At 34.5% G+C, this 16,326-nt stretch overlaps 1 protein-coding gene across 3 annotated transcripts in view; it reads right to left on the reverse strand.

Annotated features, from left to right (window-relative positions):
• Positions 1-3: 3 nt before the first annotated feature.
• The window catches only part of grik1b (glutamate receptor, ionotropic, kainate 1b), a 37,994-nt gene continuing 21,671 nt past the window's right edge, over positions 4-16,326 (reverse strand). The window contains exons 8-16 of one of the 3 annotated variants that reach the window (XM_084418608.1): positions 12,105-12,212; positions 11,956-11,994; positions 10,483-10,596; positions 10,208-10,411; positions 7,328-7,551; positions 5,585-5,703; positions 4,764-4,981; positions 3,217-3,442; positions 4-1,608 (exon numbers count right to left, since the gene is read on the reverse strand). In XM_084418608.1, the coding sequence (XP_084274734.1) occupies positions 1,319-1,608; positions 3,217-3,442; positions 4,764-4,981; positions 5,585-5,703; positions 7,328-7,551; positions 10,208-10,411; positions 10,483-10,596; positions 11,956-11,994; positions 12,105-12,212 (1,542 nt within the window). In that variant the 3' untranslated portion in view covers positions 4-1,318. Of the gene's footprint in view, positions 1,609-3,216; positions 3,443-4,763; positions 4,982-5,584; positions 5,704-7,327; positions 7,552-10,207; positions 10,412-10,482; positions 10,597-11,955; positions 11,998-12,104; positions 12,213-16,326 lie in introns of all 3 variants that reach the window. The other 2 variants (XM_084418607.1, XM_084418609.1) reach the window with 2 other exon arrangements.

The following is a 16,326-nucleotide window of genomic DNA, read 5'->3' on the forward strand; positions in this document are numbered from 1 at the left end:
TTTGTCGTTTTCATTACTTGATTTTATTGATAGAAATCGATGATCGGGTTTTCCCAGTATAAGCCCATCAGCAAAGTGGATCAATAATAAAACACACGTCCATTTTAGTTTCAGAGGCAGAAGATTGAAAGTCCATCTGTGAAAAAAACATTAAATATCTGATCGACTACAAGAGGCAAATAATAAAAAAAGGAAATTAATCAAAGAATCCAAAGAAAACACATATATTGTTCTCGTAAAGAAATCATTTCAATGTGATAAAATATTTATATGCATTTTCATAAGTGTCAACCAATACAAAATACAGAAAGGATGATGAAAAATGAAGACAAAAGTCTTGCACCAGTAGACTGAATAAAACATAACCAGTCTGTTAATCTGAGGTTTAAAATCTCTGCGAACACAAAAAGAGCCGCGACAAAAACATTTGTGTTGTGTTGCAGATCCAAATCCATTCATCCACACTACGTTGCACATTAAACGTATGCGTTGCGTATGATCAGCACAGCATTTTCAATTTCAGAAAAATTTACTTGAAAAATGACTTGTTAGGACGTCCGCAATGCTGGATCTGCATGTTAAATCTGCATTATAGACATAAACAAGGGGTTCATATAACACACGGCTTTAAGACAAATGTTACCAACAGTCGTGAAATAAAATAAGCCATTTTATAAGAGAAAGGCTAAACCGGTCAGCATGAGCCTTTAAAGGTGAAGTATGTAATTTCTGTATCGCCAAATGAAATAAATGACTTTTCCATCTACCATTTGACATTTCAGGCATGTTAAAACTGTTGTTCGGGAAAATCAACCGTTGAATGAACGACTTATAAATGACTCTGCAAATTAAGCTTGAAATGAACATTTTAACATGGAAAAATTACTCACATCACCTATAATAAAACCCACAGACATGGCTTATCATAAATTAGATTAAGAAGGAACATGTCTGTAAAGAATAAAATGTTCAAGTCCTTTAAATCTAAATACAAACTACATGGATGCGAGCTACTCTACAATATATTAACTGGTGTGATAATTGAACTGCAGTTCACCTTAAACTAACACTCCTCTCTTTATTCATATTTCACTGACTTTTCATCTCATTGTCCATCTCTGAAAATACATCTGAAAATGTAAAATAAAAAAAGTTGATGTTTAAAACTTTGCTCAGTGTCCAACGTCGCCCCCGGTTATAACACAGCTGACATCATGTAACACCGCAGGTAATGTTCAGTCAGTGTCTGTCCGGCTTTAGGAGAGTCGAGGAGCAAAAGTGTGAAACTGAAGTCCTGTGACGTCCACCAGCTCCTACATCAGTACTTATTGTGCCATTCACACTGTCCCACGCTCACCTCCTCGATGTCCAGGTTCTTCCTGGACCTATAGACGAACTCCCCGATGGCCACGAACACGGAGAGGACGAGTCCGGCCGCCAGAACGATGAAGATTCCTCCGATGTTCTCCACACCCAGAGCGCTGGCCTCTTTACTGTCCTCCTCGGGACAGCCGTTTCCTCGCCACCACTTCTCCTTCATCATGTGGAGTTTCCCCTCCTCCTGTAACTGCAGGATGGCGATGGTCACCTTGTCACGATACGGGGAACCTGACAGAAGCCCAGGGTTATTATCAGTATCTAAAACCAAAGCCATGAAAAAGAGCATCTACAAAGACACGCCTCCTTCAAAACACATGAACACACACACACACACACACAGAGCAGAGTCTGCAAAGCGTCACGAGACTACCTCAGGAGATCACGTTTTAATATTGTTTCACACGTTTTAATATTTAGACCACTTCTATTATTGATTGCCATCAGGATGTGAAGAGAGTTTAACCGTATAACAAAACGTATTTGTAATTTTTTTTTACATTTTTGTTGTTTATTTCAGGATTATTATAGCCAGCTAAAACCATAAAAGAACATGTGTTGCTTGAAACAAACGTTAACTGAAATAAAATAAAATGAAATATAAAAAACTTTTTATTTAGGCAACATTTCTAATTTTAATTGACTTTCCACTTGATGTACTAAAGTAATTACAACGGAAATAAAAATTTATAAAAACTATATAGACCTAAAAAAAAAACTACTTAAAATGACAAAAACACACAAGACAACTAACACTTTAAATAAAAAATGATGCACAATATGAATAAAAAACTATAATAATATCTCAAAGATACTAAAATAACACTGGTTTATTTGAAGTACTAAAATAACACTTTTTTTTTTTTTTTTTATTATATAAACATATTTTTAAAAACACAAATCTAATAAAAAAAATGACAAAAACACAACATAAATACTAAATCTTTAACTACAATATAAAAGTTCAAATACAAAATAAACCAAAATATATTAAAATATAAAAAATCAAATCTAAGGTACAAAATAGTAAAAAAATAACAATGCTTCAAGTCCATTTTTCTAGGATTTGTCATTTCTAAATATTTTCAAAAGGCCAATACTTTTATTTGACAAGTTTAAAGGTGAACAACATTTTTGCATTTCTGTAATCAGCATTATTCACCACACTGATTTATTGACATGTGAATAAATATGATGAAATATTACAAAATATCACTGGTTCAAATTATGGTTTCTCTAACTGAAAGAAAATAAAACTGAAAACTAACTAAAAGTTTTTGACAGAATATTTATAAAGATTTATTAGTAACACTTTACAAGGCTTCATTTGTAAACATTAGCTACATTAAAGTCAAGATTACCTAATGCACTGTGAACTGACATACTTCTATTAACTAACATTAACAAAGATTAATAAGTGCTCTAAAACACAGCATTAATCAATGTTAACAAATGAGACCTTATTAAATGTTACCAATTTATTGATATTTATTGATACTGTAATAAAGTTAATTTAGAGACCTTAAGGAGAATTAGTATATATATGTGTGTGTGTGTGTGTGTGTGTGTGTGTGTGTGTGTGTGTGTGTGTGTGTGTGTGTGTGTGTGTGTGTGTGTGTGTGTGTGTGTGTGTGTGTGGTTTACATACCAGATCTGACCTTTAAAAACGATTCCCACTGGTGTAACTCAATTTACTCAGGTTGATTCAATCATATCATAAGTATCATTTTCAACTTATTATTTTTTCATTTTTAAACAACACCAGGTGATTCAAATGCTACTACATGATGCAGTTTCTTCTGAAACACTTTTGACCATCATAGTTTGATGTGCGCGTACCGATAGGAGTGCCCACTCCGTAGCCCTTGGAGTCGATGAGTCCGCCGATCTGTGTGAGGTTGCAGTTCCTCTGGCTGATGTACTCGATGCTGGTGGACTCCATCAGGAGAGCGTAGTCTGTGGTCAACACACGCTGGATTCCCTCGCGGTTGTTCTTCACCAGCGCTGTGTTCTTCCGGCTGCTCATGAACGCCCACATCTTCTCGTAGGTGGAGATCTTTGATTTCTGGGAAAGATACGTCATAGCTTTATTGTAGAGCAAGTGCATGGGTAAGATTTTCAAGGGAATATATACCCAAATGACAAATGCATAAATTACAACTTTTAATGCAAGTATACTTGAAGGTGTGTGGCAGACTTTTGAAAAATACACTAGTTGTGTCAGACACTGACAGACTTTATCAGATGAAATAAAATAAAATAAAATTTATATTAAAAGTTTCGTCTGTACAAAACAAAGTGTTTTATTGCTTTTATACAAAAGCAACAGCATTTTGAAAAAGACACTAATTATTAATCATTAAAAATATTCTTTTTGAATATTTTTGCCTTTGTGTTTGTGAGTATATCAACAATTTTATAGTTTTGAATGTTAAAATAAAAGTATTGTCTGTAAAAACAATCTAAAGTGTTTTATTGCTTTTATAAAATTTCAGCAACACAATATGATAAAAGGCACCAATTATTAATCATTAAAAATATTTGTATTTTTCTGCAAATTAATCTAGTTCATTAGTCTTTGTTTTTGTTTTTTTGAGTATATCAACTATTTTACAGTTTTAAATGTTGATCATCTAGTTAAGGAATAAAATAGGAGAGGTTGTATTATATAAGTATTTTTTAAGTATTTTATTAATATGATATTTTATTCATCAGATTCATAAAGTGTCATAAATAGATCTATTGGTGAAATGTAAACTAAGTTTCATAGTTGTTTCTGATATAGTTGATATATACATTTATTAGGCACAGTATCACCAACCACCTTCCAGGACCAGAACTATCCATTTTATAATCATATTTAAGAGCCAAAACTATCACTTTCCATAAGACAATATTTACAATCTCTATTTTCAAAAACCATATGAAATTATTTACAGCCATAGAGCAAATTTTCCATTTGAAATTGAATGGTTTTTAGAAGATGAGCAGCGTTTCAGACACGTTTATTGTTTCCGCTGTGAATAAATGTACAGTACGCTGATCTTACTACTGGACTTCCAGTGCTTATGCCATAAAATCCTTCTTAGTCAGTGCTGTGGCAGATGTCCTCATAACCCTCTCTTCCTCTATAAGCTGCTTTAATTCGCTCTGTACATGTTGAATTCCCGCTGGCTGAGGTTCGTGTCCTGTAATCATTCCCGCCAATCTGTGCATGTAAGATCACAGGTCTGAGTGTCTGGAGGTGGAGATGCTGTCAAAAACCACTTCTCTCAATTCAGTGCCAAACCAATGTATCACAAAACACACAGATACTGCATCATATGTTTAAACAGGCCGAATTTTGTATATGAGACCTGGATTGCCTGATCTAAAAGTTGCCTAACCTTAAAGAAAGTCATAGTGGATCCATCCCTCACGGCGCCGTACTCAATCTTGGTCTGTTTGGCCAGGTCATCGGCCGAGTCTATGGGCGAGTCCATTCGCTCCACGGTGAGGAAGGCGGCCAGGTTAGCCGTGTAGGACGAGATGATGATGAGGGTGAAGAACCACCAGATCCCTCCAACAATCCTGGTGGACAAAGCCTTGGGCATCAACTCCGATCCTGACCACGAGAAATATTCAACCAGTTAACAAACGAGAGGTTAAAAATGCTGGTTAAAAGTCAAGAATGTTTTTCGCTGTTTTATTGTTATTTTGTTTCGACTTGTGTGTTCAAAATTAAATTAAATTAAATTAAATTAAATAAAAAGTTAAATTAAATTAAATTAAATTTACATTTTATTAAATAAAACAAATGAATAAAGTTGTGGTCTTAAATAATTAAATAAAAAACAGAAAATGTAAGTGGTTAAACCAAAAAATTGGTTTCAAAACACAAATATAATATAGTTTATATAACTTGTTTTAGCTAACATAAAAAAGATAGATAGATAGACAGATAGACAGACAGACAGACAGACAGACAGACAGACAGATAGATAGATAGATAGATAGATAGATAGATAGATAGATAGATAGATAGATAGATAGATAGATAGATAGATAGATAGATAGATAGATAGATAGATAGATAGATAGATAGATAGATAGATAGATAGATAGATAGATAGATAGATAGATAGTTTCTGGATATTGTACATGTGTAGATTGTAACACATTTGGACATTCCTCTACAGAAGGAAAGCACAGGTGTTAAATCTCATACCCTGCTGCATAAGGGCTCCAACCCCAAACCAGACACTGTTGATCAAGGTGAAGTTGTTCTCGACCACATCAGAGTCAGGGTTGCAGGGATGAGGGTTGTACCATTCATACGGAGTAAACCTGCAGAGACACACAAACACACTCAACATTTACTGTATATGCACATAACTCACATTTCAATATAAGACATTTGTCATTGATAACAGAACCACTGAATTATAGTTTTCAGTCAAAGTTAATAATAAGGTCCCTTGATGTAATTTGAATTATCTACATAAAATTCTTAAAAAATTCAATGTTAACATATTTTAATGCTTTCCTACTTGCCAACACTAACGGATTTTGCTTGTGAAGTTTAAAACATAGACACTAATAAAACAACAAAAATTATTATAAAAAAAAATCACAATATCCACAATTATTGTTCATTTTATCAGCAAAATCACAATCACCACAGATTTATTGTGAATATTCAATATAATCCCTCTAATATTATCACCACTAACCGTCACCAACAAAATGCCAGCCATTATTTCACAATACATGAAATAAACTGTATTTTACTCAGACAATAAACATCCATAAAATCAATAATTTGATATTGCATCATTGTTTTTGATTTGATTATGTAATTTGCAATGCATCATATTTTTTCTTCTAACATTTTGCCCTCATCTTTCCCTGGTGTGTTTGGTGTCCTGACCGCTGTTTGACTTCTCTATATGATTGCTGTCCAGACAACAGATCTTGCTTAAGTGGAAAATCCCCCATCACTATCACATTCTTGATGGATTTATAATGCCTCGTATTTCATTAGACTCGAGAAAATTAGATATTCCCTCCATCAACCCAACACATCATTCTCTAAAACCCGGACTCCCTTTCTAACATACATGCTCATAACTCCATAACCCCATTTAACTGATTAACCCTTTCCACTCCAGACATCTGGACAATATGTGGCGCTGAATTAATTTGTACTTCTTTGTGCTTTACTTTCATGTATTAAACTGATCATTCATATTTGCCATTTTTATTTTATTTATTATATATATATATATATATATATATAAGAGACAATACTGATAAAACTGATAAAATACTGAATACTGATAAAATTTACAAAGCAATCTTTTATATTTGAGATAATTTGTGTCATGTTCTCAACCTTTTTCATGTTATATTCTTTTTCCCACACAAGGCCGTATTGGAGGGGCCCAAAAATTTATTTTGTCTATGTCACAATATGAGGTAAATCCGGCCCTGTTCCCACCAACAAAAAATAAAGGTTTTCTTTAAAGATTTTTTTGACGCTCAATAAATAGCCCAAATAGAGGCCCAGAGATCTGACAAAAACTACAAAACCCAAAGAACAGGCGGGAGACCAAAGGAGGAAATTATATATTACAATACTTCAGAGAGGAAAAATATATAGAGAGAGAGAGAGTTGCATGACAAGATTCATCCAGACAAATATTATATTTCTGAAAATATTGAGTTTTTCAATTTGGGCATTATAAATACTGGACATGTGCTTGAATTTGACAGAAACGTTTTTAAGAAAATGTAACTGAAGTTTTAGAAGAGTTAACTGCAATAAAAGTACCACTGTATTTGCATTTAAAATGAGCTGGCCAAGTTTTTGAGCTGGCCAGTAAAACACTAATTAGCTAATTAACCGCAAAACGTATAGAATTGAATTGAATCCAATCTAAAGGTTAAAATGTGTTAAACCGATCAGTACCTGGCGATGACGAACAGCACACAGCTGACCCCGAGGCAGGCCAGCAACACGTACATCCAGATGTCCGGAGAGAGCGGGTTCAGGAACGAGAACACACCTGGATTCGTGCCATTGGGTTTGTGGTAGAGAATGGAGATTCCCAGAGTCATGAAGGGCTTGGAAAAATCGATGACTTTCTCTCTCACGTAAGTGATGGTGAGCGGCGCTACGGCCAAATCTGCCACCTGTGATGAAGCCAGTGAGAATTAATTCATAGGAACTTTCTTGACTCTTTAAGATCAGGGGCCGGTTTCACAAAGCTATTTTAGACCGGTCACAAGTCTAAAATTTGCTCAAAAACTAAAACTAGTCTAATGCAAGTTAGACTGTTTCACAAAAAACTTAGACACCTTTACCCCCAGGCTAACTTAGGTCTAAGACTCTATGTTACCTTGGCAACCAGCAGTAACAATCAGTTACATTACAAACAGCCAAAAGAAAAGGGAAAATGGCTCATAATTTAAACATTTCTTCTTGTTACTACATTCTCCGCTAAATTTCCCAAGTAAAATGTCCTTGTAACTGTTAAACTCCTCCAACAAACACATATTTTCCGCTGGGGTAAACTGCACTGAGCAGCTGAATGCGCTTACTCAAGGTCAAGGTCAAAGTTTATTTATAAAGCACATTTAACAAGCAGTCACTACTGCCCCAAAGTGCTGTACAGATACAGGTAACAGCATAAGATAGAAAGCATAACAATTAACCAAAAAGAAAGAAGAAAAGGAAAAAAAAACTTCTAAAACAGAATATACCAAAAAAGCTCAGCTTACGTTAAAAGCCAGTGCAAAAAGATGAGTTTTTAAAAGTGATTTAAATTTCTCGATAGAGCTAGCTGCTTTAATATTAAGAGGAAGAGAATTCCAGAGCTTAGGACCTAGTACTGAAAAAGCTCTATCCCCTCTGGTTTTCAGTCTGGATCTTGGACAGTCTAAAAGCAACTGGTCAGTAGACCTAAGTGCTCTGACCGGGGTATGCAAAATCAACATATCAGATAAATATGATGGTGCCAATCCATTTAAAGATTTAAAAACAAACAATAAGAACTTAAAATGGATTCTGAAAGCGACAGGCAACCAGTGGAGAGACGACAGTACAGGGGTGATGTGGTCACAGTGCTTTTTCCCTGTCAGCAGGCGTGCAGCTGCATTTTGAACTAAAGACTGAAGACTGTTCAAGGCCATAGTACAAAGAGTTACAATAGTCCAGGCGATTTGTGATCAGGGCATGCACAACTTTTTCCAGTTGACTATGGGGTAGGTAACCTTCCCAAGAAGTCTAAGCTGAAAGAAGCTTGTTTTTACCACTGAGCTAATCTGTTTGTCGAGTTTAAACGAACTATCAATGACAACACCAAGACTTTTTACACACGGGCGGCAGTTTGAGAATAGTGGGCCAAGAGCACTGTTCAAACCATCGAGACATCGGGCTCCCCAAAAGTTACAACTTCAGTTTTTTTGTCATTTAAGTGTAAACATTTTTGTGACATCCAATCTTTTATTTCAAGTAGACATTTTCTCAGTGCTTCAACTGAATTTGTTTTAGTATTCAGAGGTAAATAAATTTGGACGTCATCTGCAAAGCAGTGAAAGGAAATGTTGTATTTTTGGAAAATTGATCCCATGGGCAGCATATACAGCGAAAACAAGACTGGGCCTAAAATTGAGCCTTGAGGCACCCCGCTGTTAATCGGTGCTTTACTTGAGTAAAAAGGCCCGAGGTTTACAGAAAAAGACCTGTCTGTCAGATATGACTGAAACCACTTCAGAGCTGTGCCTTTAATGCCTGCACACAGTGCACAGGACTCGAGTCTTGACAATAAAATCTTGTGGTCAACCGTATCGAACGCTGCAGTCAGATCTAAAAGCACTAACACAGCAGAGCTCCCAGAATCAGAAATTAAAAGAAGATCATTAAAAACTTTTAAAAGAGCAGTGTCCGTACTGTGACAAGATTTAAAACCAGACTGGAATTTTTCAAAGATGTTGTTGGAATTGAGGTGCAGTAAAAGTTGCGTATAAACCACTTTTTCTAGAACTTTAGATAAAAAAAGGCAGCTTAGAAACTGGCCTGTAGTTGGACAAAACAGAGGGGTCCAAATTGTGTTTTTTTAGGAGGGGTTGTACAATGGCCTTTTTAAAAGCTGCTGGGACGGACCCAGTTGAAAGAGACATGTTTATCAGATTTAAAATATAAGGCCCAACAGTGTCAAAAACATCTTTAAAAAGCTTTGCTGGAAGGCTGTCCAATGAACAGACCGAAGGTCTTAAACATTGGATCGTCTTTGACAAATCAGACAAAGATATTGGCATAAAATCTTCAAAAATAGCTGAACATAAGGGTATGATACTGGGATCTGGCGCAAAACAACAGGTTAATGCCCGGATACTGGACACCTTATCAGTGAAGAATTTACAAAATCTGTCACACAGAATGCCACTAGGAATAATGCCAGTATGTTCAGGGGGATTGATGATCCTATTTAACACATTAAAAAGGACATGAGGTTTGTGACAGTTATTTTGCACAAGGTTTGACATATACTGAGTCTTTGCAGCTTTAACAGCTTTTACTCGATCCGCCATGTTTTTTGTTTTGAAAAGTGTCTTATTTTACCCAGAATGCATTGCAGTGTAGTCCTACTTAAGATAGTCAGAGTCTTAAGTGCTTTGTGCAACGGTCTGATTTTGATGTCTATCTGAAGTCTGACTATCTACTATATCTAAGCCATAGTCAAAGTCTATCTTTGTGAAACCGGCCCCAGATGAAACGGCTTGATGAGGACACTAGCATACATACAGCCATGGACTAAAAGCAGCAAAACTCTTCATTTTGACTTACATGATCGATTAGCTCTCTGACCATGCCGTTCCACTCTCCTTTATCATTCTGGGCTCCATATTTCCCGTCAGACACCAGTTTGACCTCATAGGAAAAGCCCAGGATATTGGACAACTCCTTCAGCAGGTCCAGACAGTATCCTTCAAACCGGTCGTTCCCATACAGCGGCTTATCTGACTTCTTGTACATCACATATGGGTTTTCCTGCAAGGGCAACAACACTATCAGCATGTGCAGTCTCTAGGTCTTGTTGATGTGAGTCGGCTAGTTCCTACCAGAATCGTGGTGACAACAAGTGTCCGGTTGGCCATGGAGTCGGTCACATTGGCGTTTTTGTCTTTGTTACTGTCTGTCAGGTTAAGGCCAGTGTTTGAGTTCCACACACCAATCTAAACAGAAGCAAAACCACAGTAAAAACATTTCATGCTTTTTAGAGGACAGATTAAAGGAATAATTCACCCATTATTAATCTGACTAGATGACAATATTCATTTAAATATGATCAGAGATTTTAAATGTATGTAGAGTATTCAAATGTCTGTGGTTTAAAATTATATTTAAAGGTGAATTGTGTAATTTCTGAATTATAAAATATAATATAATTAAGAGATATGTACTGTATATATGTATACATATACACACACACACACACACACACACACATATGTATATATACAGTATATATATATTATATATGTATATTATATAATTGAGATATGTACTGTATGAATATATATATACACATATACATACATATATAACATAATTATAATAACATTATTATGAGATAAAAATATTTTCTTAATAAATTGTTTTAAAAAACCCACTTACATAAAATTATAAATTAGTTTAATACATTTTATAAATCTACGTATTTATTTATAATATAAATACACTAAATTATATTTTCCTGACAAGAACATTGTGTTGATATTAAAAAAATAAAGACATTTATTAAATCTATGATTTACTTCTTGTAAATAAATAAATAGACTAACAAACAAATAATGGAAAAAAAAAGGTAAAAGGAAAACAAGACAAGGGAAAATAAATTGAAATAAATGAAGCAAATTAATGCATTATGTCTGAGGGAAAATAAATCTAGAGAGCAATGAGCCTTATAATAAACAGACTGAATTTTTTAGTTATCTACCACATATATTACTGAGCAAAAGCAAGTGCTTCACATCACCATCATCCATCTATTCACGCCGTCTTTTACATGATCCACTGATATAAATCCAGTCTCTCCTCTGAGATGCTCTCTGTGTTTCTGTGTACCGCAGTATAGCTTCATTTGCTACGCTACGTCACCACTGTCTGAACGCTCTTTTAAAACATACATTAAGAGAGTGCGATTAGTGCTCATAAACAGATGTTTAATAAAATAAGCTCTCTGCATTGTTGACTCTATGAGTGATGTGATATTTCATAACTGCATGCAGAGCTCTTGGAAGCTGCTGGCTTTGAGCCACAGACTGAGAGTTTGAGTAATTGAGTAATAAGTTGAAGTAATAACTTTGAGTGTCAAAAAACTAACTATAATCCATAACTAAGCCATGTGTCTCTAATGAGACTTAAAACAAACCAGCACAAGAGGTGTCAGCAGGTTGAGGGGCACGGATGAAAAAAGTACCATGGTAATACCATGCTTTCTAGAAAATAACAAGGCAATCATTCAGTACCATGGTACATTTTGCAAGGGGAAAAGGGACTTGAACGTCACATTTCTGATATTCAATACAAACCTTCCTCCATACTTTGTTAAAACGACCACTTTCCATAAACTGCTTGTGAAAAGAAAAGAAAAAGCCAAGATTTGACATGTACAGTATGACACATATTAAGATAAGTGGCTTAGACAGGTGAAGATCATGGGAGCATCTTCTGCTTTTACCTTTTCCATCCCATCCTCTTTCAGGCTGATGATGTCGAGATCAAAATCTTTCCTCAAGCCGTCCGTCTTGTTTATAACTATCTGTCCGGTCAGGCCGTTCCACTGAGCCTGCAGAAGTGAGGAGAAGAGAAAAGAGGATCTGATTTTAGATTAAACATGAGGGGGTCGTAAAAACTCGGCAGCATTATTATCATCATCATTATTGAGAATGTGTGTTTGGTACAAAACCAGCCCAGTGTTTATAACTTTACCTCTCTGTATTAGCTCACACACACTGTTGTGCGTTTTGGGGGGCTTTCTGACATTATTTTTGTATTTTTTATAGGCCTAGGGTATAAGATTGAGAGAGAGGGAATGAGATTCTTAATAGATTATTTTAGTAAAATAATTTTTTTGTCAAAAAAACAACAACATGAAATACATTAATTCATAAAATAAAAATATGATTAATTTAATACATTTTATAAATAGAAAACCTTGTATTTATATGAAGTAAATAATCATATTTATTAAATAAAATAATAAAATAACTATTCATTTAATAAATTATTGTAAATAAATAAATAATTTTAAAATACATAAAATTATTTGTTATATTATTCTATTATTATCGTTTATTTAATGAATTCTTTATAAGTAAATTAATTAAATTAATTAATTAATTCAAAATATTATAAATTTGATAATTTAATGCATTTATTTATTATATAAAACATACAATTATTTTTCTAACAAGCACTTTGAATTTATATTAAATATATCAATATTTTTATTAAATAAAATTATTATTCATTTAATTAATTATTGTAAATAAATCAATCAATAAATGTAAAATACATTAAATATTTATTTCCCATTATTCTATTATTATTATTAATTCAATGAATTCTAGTTAATAATTATAGTAAATAAATAAATAAATGACAAACAAGCACTTTGTAGTGCCAGGACCTTAGGATAAGGCTTGTAATGTGTAAAGTTAAATTGAAATGTAAACCATAACTTCCTTGGTTACTCATTACTCCCTAGTTTGTTTCTATGGTTACTTATGATTTACACCTGTGTCTCGTTTATACTCCCTGTTTGGCGTCTATGTGTGGTTAAGGTTTATATTTCTCCAACAAATCCCTGTTCTCTTTCCTTATTTACTTAAATAATTAAACATTATTTATAGTGCCCGCTACCACTACACGTGTCTTCAACCTTGCTACCTTCAAAATTTATCTCTGCTTTTTATCATCTGTCTAAAGCAGACCCATTCACCCAGTGACAAACAGCTAAGAGAAACAATCTAGAGATCCATAGATCACAAATAGTCACATGATCAACGAAGTGCCCAGAGCAATAGATCAGCTCTGTTCTGCAAGGAGTTGTTAGCAAATGGACTCTATAATGAACCTCACGGAGTGGATACGTTTGGATACTCTCCAAATGGAGAGACCGATCTCCCCAACAGTGGATCTTCCCAGAACATGTGAATTTACAAGGATGCAGCGCCTATATAGTCAACAGACATTCAGTAAAGCCTGATGTGCAAATCCAGTGGATTATTTCTTTCATTTGCTGTGGGGTGGGTAGCATTCATAATCTTCACATACAGTAGTGGAGATCTTAAAAGACTTGCTTCATATACTTACACTGAGACCGCATGACCTTTGTCCAGATTTGTTCTAGTCATTATTCTCTGGTGTAAATCTCACTAGATCCTTCCTTTTTTATCACATCCTGCTCTCGATCGCATGTACAGTGAGCTCCAATTACCAACAGGCCAAGATTAAACACACCAGACCCAGCTGTGCTTAGCCTGTACTAACTGTACCAGTGGCTCTCATTAAGATCAAGAAGATGACATCATCATCATCATCACCACCAGCACTGGATTAAACAACTTCAGAGATGCATTCACTAACATCGAGTTCAGTGAAAGTGTCAGAAAACATCTAGAGCTGTGCTGGAATGGAATTAAAATTTAACAAAACATTTTGTAATCTGGAAAAACTACATACAAACTTAACTAAAAATATACTTTTATGGCTCTAAAACTTTTTTGTTTGTTTTTATTAATTTAATAATAATAATAATAATAATTATTATTGTTGTTGTTGTTATTGGTTGTTTAAATAAATTATTTATAAATTATTATAAATAATAACTGATGTTTTTAGTTTGCTTTTAAAATACCTGTCAATTCATGATTAACAATAATAATGATGATGATAATAATAATAATAAATTCATTCCTTTTTAATTGTTTTTACTATTATTATTATTTTTTTTAAAACAAATGTATTTGTAATAATAATAATAATAATAATAATAATAATTATTGTTGTTGTTGTTTTTTGTTAATTTTTTAAATACCATAAATAATACATTTTAAAACCTTTAAAACCCATCTTCCTTAAACAGGAACATGCCAGTAAATGACAGAAAAATGTAATAAAATAAAAACTATGATCCATTCCTTGCTGCACTCCATGATCTGTTTATTAAAGTAAATAGGCAAAATAGAAAAACTATTTTGAGACAATATAAAGAGAAAAACATCTCCAAATAAATATCTGAGGAGAACAACATAAAAAAATATATTTACATAAAAAAAACTAACCTAACCTACCCAATTATTGTAAATAAATAAATAAATAATTGTAAAATACATTAAAAAAACATTCCCATTATTATATATATATATATATATATAAAAAAAAAAACATCCTTCCACACCGGTCATGGTTCAGCCAAACAGGTAATCCCGCCCCCAAATTCGAGAGATTGCTCGCTGCAAAGACGATGGGTGGAGCTAGAAGATCCAAAAACACCCTAACCTACCCATAACCCCATCACTAAACACAACTCCACCCATAGGTCCACAGAGGCGGACGTCATTTGGCTCTTGCCAAATTCACTCTATTGGTTGAGTCCATGTTATATCGGCCTATTCGGTTACAATTCCATTGTGTGCCTCTAGTGGAGCAGAAATGACACGCTTCACCTTTAAATGAAGACATCCTCAACTATAATGAGTTCACCCGCACAGCCAGCATCAGTAATTCAGCTGGAGTCATTACACACTCGACTCGTCCAACACACATTCATCCTCCAGCCTGCAATGCCAACATGCTGACTCAACAATACCTCCTCCAAAACAGGAAGACAAGAACACTTGGAAGATGTCATTGGGAGAGAGAGAGTGTCTGTACATAAATCACCGCAGCTGTTTAGAAGTGCCGCAAAACACTTTCCAGAAAACTGAGTACTCATGCATTTGGACTGAACCCTCTATCCAAGTTCAGGAGTGTCTGACACGGTTTAAAAGATTATATATGATAATTCTGTCATCATTTACTCATCCATGTGTCATTCAAATGTACATGATGAGTGAATGATGACTGAATTTTTTTGGGGGGTGAACCTTTTCATTTTGGGCACAAGGGTTTAAAAGGGATGGTTTGGAGTCATTTCAACCTAGGGTCCTTTGCACCATGACCTCGAGCCAAACACACCCAGAGGCTTTTTTTCCCCTTAGTCGAACATTATTAAAGTTAGAGCTTATTAAGAGATATCAGACGAATGGCTTAGTGCAGGCGCTAATGGATCCAAGGTTGTATCTCGTAAATTACCCCACTAATAATGCCCAGAATGGTACCAAACTTCTACAGTAGTACAAATAGATTCTGTACTCATAAAACGAGGCATTGGAAAGTTTGTAAGTACATCGGGAGTTTATTTAAATAACACTTGCCTGATGTCTCATGCTACCACTAACCCGCACGTCGAGGTTACTTCCGAGATTTGGGAAAAGCCCGTAAAAGTCCTGGCAGAAAGCGATGCATAAGGATGTAGTGTAACGACGTTTAAAACGTTTAGCTGAATTTTGAACGTTTTATAAATGCTTGTATTTTCAGATCAACACTTAAAAAGTATTTCGAATATCATCCAGCTATCAAATGGAGTGTTAAATTCACTAGCTTTTCCCTTACACTTGTGAGTTTTGCAAAGGACTTTTACGAGCTTTTCCCAAATCACGGAAGTGACCTCGACGTCCAGGTTAGCGTTAGCATGAAATGTCAGGCAAGTGTTATTTAAATAAACTCCTGATGTACTTACAAACTTTCCAATACCTCGTTTTATGAGTACAGAACCTATTTGTACTACTGTAGAAGTTTGGTACCATTCTGGGCATTATTAGTGGGGTAATTTACCAGATACAACCTTGGATCCA

The sequence above is a fragment of the Rutilus rutilus genome (assembly GCF_951802725.1).
Source record: "Rutilus rutilus genome assembly, chromosome: 9".
In the NCBI taxonomy this organism is placed as follows: Eukaryota; Metazoa; Chordata; class Actinopteri; order Cypriniformes; family Leuciscidae; genus Rutilus; species Rutilus rutilus.